At 39.8% G+C, this 8,645-nt stretch overlaps 1 protein-coding gene across 2 annotated transcripts; it reads left to right on the forward strand.

The window, feature by feature from the left end:
• Window positions 1-157: 157 nt before the first annotated feature.
• On the forward strand, window positions 158-8,276 carry LOC149050075 (patched domain-containing protein 3-like). 2 transcript variants are annotated; one of them, XM_089196821.1, is made up of 4 exons: window positions 158-654; window positions 3,673-4,896; window positions 5,276-6,420; window positions 6,891-8,276. In XM_089196821.1, exons 1-4 carry the CDS (start codon window positions 602-604, stop codon window positions 7,373-7,375), a joined length of 2,907 nt encoding a protein of 968 aa, XP_089052947.1. In that variant the 5' UTR covers window positions 158-601; the 3' UTR covers window positions 7,376-8,276. The 2 variants fall into 2 exon arrangements, with proteins under 2 accessions (XP_089052947.1, XP_089052946.1); XM_089196820.1 differs by lacking the exon at window positions 158-654 and adding an exon at window positions 2,039-2,952.
• Window positions 8,277-8,645: the final 369 nt, after the last annotated feature.

Below are 8,645 nucleotides of genomic sequence, written 5' to 3' on the forward strand. Positions count from 1 at the left end.
CGGTAAAGTCCACGAAATCTGTAACTCGGGTTCACGCCGCCCAAAGCGCGGCGAACGTGAAAGAAAGATATGCAAGTTATGATACTTTAAATTCGGGATTAAGGGCAAAAAATCATTCACACGTGTCAGGAAATAGGTTAATTTTGGGTGTCTGAGTCACACGAATTATTTGGTTGAACAATTCGAGCGCCAGGAAACATTTCACAGCTGCGCTTAACTTGACTCCCGCGTTACGGAAGGAAAAGACTTGCAACTTATTAAAGTCTACTAAAAAGAGTGAAAAGATGGAAAGAAGCGTTCACACCGAACAATGACACATAATTTCCAATGATTTCTAAAGGAAATGTCACGTACTACTCGACTTCGATGCAGAACTTCCGTTCATTCCATGTAAATAATAATAATAATGTCCATGTCATGGGAAGCGGATAATGGACTTTAAAACTTCCGGTTTGAGCTAAAAATAATTACTTTGTCGAGCGCTGAAGCGCAACATTGTCATTTGGCACGTGCACCGAATACGTATAAACCAGAGGAGTCGGGTTCATCAGTTAATTTTTAGCAAGACTAGCACTAGTGTTGAAGTCACTTTCGCCCCATCATGGACAAATTCAAATCAGAACTCGAACAAGTTAAGAAATCAGACCAATCAAGGTGGGTAGAGTTTTTTAACTGTAGTTTGATTAATATTATAGATGATTATGTTGTTGGTAATTGATAAGGTTTCCCTACAGAGCACTCGTTTTTCTCCTTGGAATATTGGATTTTCGAAGGTAGTGAATGTTTGTGCGAGGATTACTTTATTTCTTGCCGTTTTTACCCTGCACAAGCTGACATAAAAATAGCCACCACGCGACGTTTGAAGTCTCTGAGGCAGAAACTCAAAGAAAATAAATAACAAGTCGGCAGTATACGTTTTCCTTTCGGCGAATAATCGTTGCCAATGTGGAAATGTCCTTTACAGCATATTTCCCTCAACTTCGAGATATTGCTCGGCAATTGCCTACCATACTCATGTTGGTTTGCTCGTTTGGTTCTTGCATGTAAAGAAACCGAACACATATGTCGGAAAAGCGATTACTACTTTCCGTGTCCTTCCTTCTGATTGGATTGTTCCTATCCATCATCCAATCAGAGACGAGCCGATAGCGTGACAGTTCCAAGCAACTAGCATCAACGAAGATATGTCATCGTGAGGGAGAAAATACATTTTTGTACGTGTGAAATCTTAGAAAACGTCTAAGTTCGCCGTTTTCGATTGAACAGGAAAATATCAACAAAGCATCGGAAAAAAGGCTTTTTTTGTGTGTACAAAACGTTTGTCTCAGAATATTCCGATAACTGCAACCTACGTCCATCAGCTGCATCTTACTTACCTTAATCATGATCGTGATCATGATTTGGATCGCTTCAAGTTCCCACAATCAAAAACGGATCAAAACAATTATGCTTGCAAACTTAAAAATATAATATAGTTTCAAAGCCGACGTTTCGAGTGTTAGCCCTTCGTCAGAGCTAATGATTCGTTCTCACGAAGGGCTAACGCTCGAAACGTCGGTTTTGAAACTCTTTACGGTGGCCAATTTACATCATCAACTCAGTCCATAAAACCAAAATTACCTCGTTACTCTCACCGACGCAGCACTACAGTTTCTTTAGAAACTTACCCCCGCCCCCCCTTAAATTCTAATACTCGAGGTAAACGTGAATCGAACGATCATGGGACGCGACGTGACGTTCTTCTCTTTAGGTGTCAGTGATAATAAATTCAGGATGAAATAAAAGTTTCGAGAACGAAAAGTTCTGCTATTATTTGATAAAAAAAAACTACCAAGCGGTGATTTTGTTTACGTTGCGATTCAAAAACGTGTTGGCTTGGCTCGTGAGTATAAGGAAGTTGACACCTTCGATGTTAAATCCTGGTTCATTTGTCACTTTTATCTGCTTGTTTATTTTGACAAATGAAAATAGTACGTGTGCGTACGTGATGTTTCAAATTACATAACTACCTGTTTTGTTGTTAATAATTAAAAATGTTCTAGAGAAAGCTTTTATTCGAGAAGGAAGAGGGAATATCTCGATGAACGCGATGTGCAGCAACAAAATATTCGGAGTTACAGAAGAACCGAAAAAAGGATGACACAAAGCGAAGAAAATAATTTATGCAAAGGATTCGATGAGAGGGCGAACGTTGAAGAAGATTTCGATGATTTTAGGTATTTGTTTCGAGCGTTAGCCCTCCGTCAGAGCGAATGATTCGCTCTCACGAAGGGCTAACGCTCGAAACGTCGGCTTTGAAACTCTTTACGGTGGCCAATTTACATTATCAACTCAGTCCATAAAACCAAAATTATCTTGTTACTCTCACTGACACAGCACTACAGTTTCTTTAGAAACTTACCCCCGCCCCCCTTAAATTTTAATACTCGAGGTAAACGTGACTCGAGCTATGGTGCGACGTGACGTTCTTCCCTTCAGGTGTCAGTGATAATATATTCAGGATGGAATGAAAGTTTCGAGAACGAATAGTTCTGCTATTATTTGATAAAAAAAAAAAAAGAAAACTACCAAGCGTCGAGTTTGTTTACGTTGCGATTCAAAAACGTGTTGGCTTTGCTCGTGAAGATAAGGAAGTTGACACCTTCGATGTTAAATCTTGGTTCATTTGTCACTTTTATCTGCTTGTTTATTCTGACAAAGGAAATAGTACGTGTGCGTACGTGATGTTTCAAACTACACAACTACCTGTTTTGTTGTTACTAATTAAAAATGTTCCAGAGAAAGCTTTTATTCGAGAAGGAAGAGGGAATATCTCGATGAACGCGATGTGCAGCGACAAAATATTCGGAGTTACAGAAGAACCGAAAAAAGGATGACACAAAGCGAAGAAAATAATCTAAGCAAAGGATTCGATGACAGGGCGAACATTGAAGAAGACTTCGATGATTTTAGGTATTTGTTCGGTAAAATTCTGGTAGTCAGAGGATTCAGAGTTCGATAAGGAACTGATCGAATAGTAATTCTTAATTTCCCTCGGAAACAGTTCTCGTGTTTTCGGTTAAGGTTTACGTAATGAATAAAGTATGATGGTTTTAACAACACCAAGAGAGCACCACAGTTTCTTTAGATACTTATCCCATTTAAGGTTTTGTCTCTCATTTTGGGTCGTACAGTGAACTCTAGGTACTTCTGCGACTAAAACTTTGAGCTAAAGCATCAAATAGTACATTGATTGATAAATTGTTGTCAACCGCTGATCAGACCCAAAGGGTGGCTGGCTCGTGGCCATGACATAAATAAGATTTAAATGTGTCGTAAAAACTATGTAGCAAGCTGTGTGCATTATAGGCTATTTGTGTTTCCATTTCTTTCTGAGGCAAGTTCAAGGTATTCCTTGAATTTATTCGTTTTCTTTGTAATTCTTTGTCATCTGTAATACAGTGGTATTGTTTAATGCCAGAAAAAGAAATTAAAAAAATAGCAAAAAAACACGATGAAAGAGCCGTTGGCTAGTTCATGTCTTGCCAAGTTTGATGCTCCCTGCACAATCAGACCTGCTGAAAATCTTCAGGTCGAGGGGAAGAGCGTTTGAAGAAATGTTTCGAATATTTTGGGACTAGTGCTTCAAAAACCCATATCAAAATTCACTTTTCGATGTGCGTTTTTTTCTAGACCCTGCTATCCACGCCGGTTTCTTCCATGTCATCTGTGGTCCTCACTCTGCAAATGGTACTTGCGTTTTTTGGAACGCTTCTTTGGCTGGTATGGCACAGGGATTGCCAAACATCCGCTGATAACAATCCAGTTGTGTCTCGTACTTATCAGCGTCTGTTCTGTAGGCTTTGTTTGGTTCAATTCAGAAAACAGAACCGTAAAATTGTTCATCCCTCAAAACAGCAAGGCAATAGATGACTTGGAGACTGCCGAGAAATACTTCCGAGTCGACTTTCGAGAGGAAATCATCCTACTGGTGGCCTCTCCCAGTAATCCTAATCCTCTTTCCCCGATGTGTTTGAAACAGGCCTTCAGAGCTCACGATGCAGTCATGGAGCTGAAATCGTTTTCAGAACTCTGTGTCACGTTGTCGGGAAACAAATCCAGGTCAACAAACGGATGTGCGATGATTAATCCACTAGAATTTTTGCAGTTCAATGAAAGCAACTTGAATGGAAAGGACTTACATGATGTCCAACGGGAAGTGACCAAATCCTACAACGACACAAGTTTACTCATGCGTAATGGACGCCCATTCTGGTTGAATTTCAACCGAATGTTTGGCAAGGCCACTCGAAAACATGGAAGCATAACCGACACCAAAGCTTTGCAAATGATTTATCTCCTTCGTGATCCGAGGGACGATGATGAGAGTGACAAGATTCTTAAGTGGGAGAAGGCCTTCATTGACAAACTAGGCTCACTAGTGGACAAACTTTCGTGCTTCGATGTCCATTATTCAAGTGAAAGGAGCCTCGATGATTCTATAAGTGCAAGTACCGGGTCTGATGTTAAACTGGTGTCAATCACATTCACCTGCATGATCTCTTTTGCTTGCTTCATGCTGGGCAAGTACCTTAATCCGTTGACTGGTCATGCTTTACTTGCTAATGGAGGGGTCTTCGCAGTTGCCCTTGGGATTTTGTCTGGGCTCGGCCTTGGTATGTGGCTCCGTGTACCTTTTGTTAGCTTGGTGGGGGTGCTACCTTTCTTGGTTCTTGGAATCGGCATCGATGACATGTTCATCATGGTCGACGAGCTTGATCGGCAGCCGCGTGACCTGTCGACGACCGGAAAGATCAAAGCGGTTATGAAGCATTCTGGTGCAACAGTTACTATGACAACTATGACTGATTTGGTTGCATTTGCGGTCAGCACGTCTACCTCATTTCCCGCCATCAGGTAAGATACTTCAATTGATAGCCAGTGCTTCTCCATCTTGGGAAGATGAAGACAATAACATCAGGTTTTAAGCAATGGCGTAATTGTTTAAAGGATCCGGATTTATCAAGTGACCTCTACTAATTTCTTTTAAAACCTCAACTGCAAACTATTGAAGTGAGATGTCGAGCTGTGACGGGAGCCAGTGAATTGATTATCTGATAAAAATGGTTACAGTTTCTTGGGATATCTTTTTTCCCCTTATATGACTGAGCTGTAAGCATAAATGGTGGCGTGAAATATCACTTAATTGGCCTCCAAGTTCTAAAATTTCGTCAAATGTTTTAGAGTATTTCAGTGAAATCGTCTATATTAAAACTTAGTTACTTTCTTTCCTCAGGTATTTCTGTGTTTATGCTGCCTTGACAGTGACGTTCTCCTTCCTGATGGTTGTCACATTCTTTGTGGCCCTAATGACATACGACGTAAGACGAATTAAATCTGGCCGCCGAGATTTCCTCCCATTCTGCCTGGCACCACGGCCAAAAGAGGGTAAACCAGCATGGGATGATCCTCTCCCCCAAACTTCAAATAAAGTTATGAAATACTGGGGCACGTTATTGACCCTTCCAATTACAAAAGTTCTGGTTATACTCTTCTCTCTGTCACTGCTAAGTGCTGGGATATACGGAGTCACTCAGGTGGATGAGTCATTTGATAGACGTGTATTGGCCAGAGATGATTCCTACTTGAGGCAGTTTTTGACAGCTCAAGAAAAGTACTTTGAGTTGTCCATTGGAGTGAGTATCGTGCAGACTGGTGAGGTTGATTACCAATTGAGGTCCACGCAGAGCGACATTAAAGAATTAACGACCATATTCAAGGAAAATGAATATTACAAGAACCAATCACTATCCTGGATGGATGCATTTGCCCAGTATGCTAAGAAGTCGAAGAGAAACATTACTGGCCCAGGTTTTCTACGAGAATTGAAAACATTCCTTCGTATTCCCGAGTTCTCGTATTTCACACAGGACGTGAAGTTATCCGAGGATGAGACCAAAATAGAAGCTTCTCGCGTAATAGGCTATATGAAGGATTCGGGTAGCTCCACCTTCCAGAAAAACGCTATGCTCACACTCCGTGGAGACATATCAAAGAAGTCCCAACTGAATGCCTTTCCAATCACTCGATCCTTTATATTCTTTGAACAATACGCAATTACGTCACGCGAGACCCTAAGAAACCTGATAATCGCAGGCTTAACGGTGGTAATTGTCACAAGCCCCTTTTTGATGGATTTTACTGTGACGTTCGTGGTGGTGCTTAACTTCGCAGCGCTGGTTTGCGAGTTATTTGGTTTGATGGTAATCTGGGATGTGTCTCTGAACTCCGTTTCCATGATTAACCTGGTAATGGCCATCGGATTTGCAGTTGACTACAGTGCCCACATTGCCCATGCTTACATTACGTCAAGCAAAGTCACAGCCGATGAGCGAGTTGTGGATGCTCTGAGCACGTTGGGTGCAAGTGTTTTCATGGGAGGTACGTCAGAAGCTAAATTAATTGTTGTAAAACATGGCCGAGAAAAGTAAGCATTTACAAACATATTGACATTCTTGTGTTTCTGGAGTGTATAACAAGTTTAAAAGTCTGTGGCCCTGTTTCAGTGGGAGTTATTAGAAGAAAATTTGGATCTATTGAGTTGATAATGGAAATTGGCCGCCATAAATAAATTACGGAGCTGACGTTTGGAGCCAATCTTCTCCAACGAAAGGCTAACACTCAAAACATCAGCTCTGTAACCTCTTTACAGTGTCTAATGGTCTCTATCAACTCAGTTGATAAAATCAAAATTTCTCGGATGTACCGCGGTTGATTAAAAAATTAAAAAAAAATTCAAGGAACCACTTTAAGTGAGATTAATTTCTGCTTTTAGTAACTTCCATCACTTAAGGTTTTAGTGTTATGCACGTCGCAGCATCCGCTGATCTTTTCTTCTTGATATGTTTTAGGAGTCAGTACGTTCCTTGGTATGGTTGTACTTGCATTTGCTGCATCTGAGATATTCCGAATTTTCTTCAGAATGTTCTTTGGCATTGTCATGCTCGGGCTTCTTCATGGCTTGTGCATCATGCCTGTTTATCTGTCTTTGCTGTGCTGGAGACCCACTCTTATAAGACGTCCCTCAGTAATGGACACAAGTGAAAAACTTGGAAGCACAGACACGACAGATAATATTACCAACACCAATGGTTTCTTGGAAGCGGTGAAATCTTCCGGGGATACATCATTTCAGCCGCCACAAAACTCAAACTCAAAAAAAGAAGCCGACATCTCACTCAATGAAAAACCAGCCAACCAGCAGATACACACAAATGAAGCTGAGAGAGGAATTCAAAACATGGGGATTGATGAGGATGACGATGACGCTGAGACGGTGGAGGTAGAAGGCAACGTTAAAAATGCAGCTAGACTGGAATTTGAAGTAGCGCTTTAACGAAATACCCAGATTGCAAATTTAATCAGCTCAAAAAGAAAATAATAGCACCTTTTCAGAGATTAATAGTTTCATTTTACAAGCGAAGCTTTTTGTGTCTTGCATTAGAAAGTCTTTAAAATTGGAAAAACCATTCTGGGTCAGCCTAACTGACATCAAGAAAATCAAGCTTGTTGAGAACTTACGACCGTCCAAATATTGAAAATTCGATGTTTAATCTTGCTTCCAAACAAGAAAGATACAGAGTGAGAGGAGGCTACACACTCAGAACTTTTTCTATCCAAAGAATAGTGCACTTGTGGATTTGGTCTCCATATTTTACATATATGCATATTTCGGTTATGGCTGTAGGTGTGTCTTGTAAACAGAATAAAGAAGTAATTAATCGCTTGAAATAACATAATAAACTTTTAGATGGGTTTCATTAATCAGTTTTGAGTTTAAGTTAAAGCAAAACATTTCTTGTCATTCAAAAACAAGTGGGCTTTTCACAGCAATCCTTGGATGCTTTCATTAAGTTAGCAATATCAGGCTCTTTCTATTTAGACCTAGTAAATTCATTTCTAGTTTCGAAGAGATTAAAAAAAACTACATAGATTCACTCACAAAGGAAAGAAACTATGTGCTAAAAAGACTTCAGTACACAGCTGTTTGTGTTAAGAATTGTTGCAGTGCAAAGTGAAAAGTGCCAGGCATTAATTAGCCAATTGAAAGAACGTTATTCTTTATCAAAAATGCCCTTTCACCCCAAACATATATTGCCTATAATTGATACTTTTCTTGATAGAGGGTTAAAATTATTTTGTATCAAAAAATGTACATATTTATATGTAATGCTATGAAATAGCTTTAAGATACTTATTACAGGTGTGCTGATTAATAAACAACAATGATTAGTCTCTTGCTGGGTTTAAATAACACTACCATCTAAACCCTTGGCCAAATTCATCCTTAGAAAAGCATGGAATTTTAAGTTTAAGGTTAGCCAAAGTTTAAGGTTAGCCAAAGCTGACCTTGAGATTGTCCTCAACCGTCTAAATCAATGCAGTGGGTTTTTCTAGGTTAGAAATTGAGACACAGGGAGGCCTACTCTGGGACATTACATCATTAATTTTTGGGCTACTTTGGGCAACCTAGGAAAAATTGACAGTGATTTTATTACACCCAAGTGTTAAAACCTAAGTTAGCAACAGTCTCTCCATAAACTTTAAAAATGTCTACAGAATCCCATGCAATAAATAATGGTAATTAAACTGAGTGGAGTGCAATT

The sequence above is a fragment of the Pocillopora damicornis genome, chromosome 2 (genome assembly GCF_964200805.1).
Source record: "Pocillopora damicornis chromosome 2, jaPocDami1.2, whole genome shotgun sequence".
Taxonomy (NCBI): Eukaryota; Metazoa; Cnidaria; class Anthozoa; order Scleractinia; family Pocilloporidae; genus Pocillopora; species Pocillopora damicornis.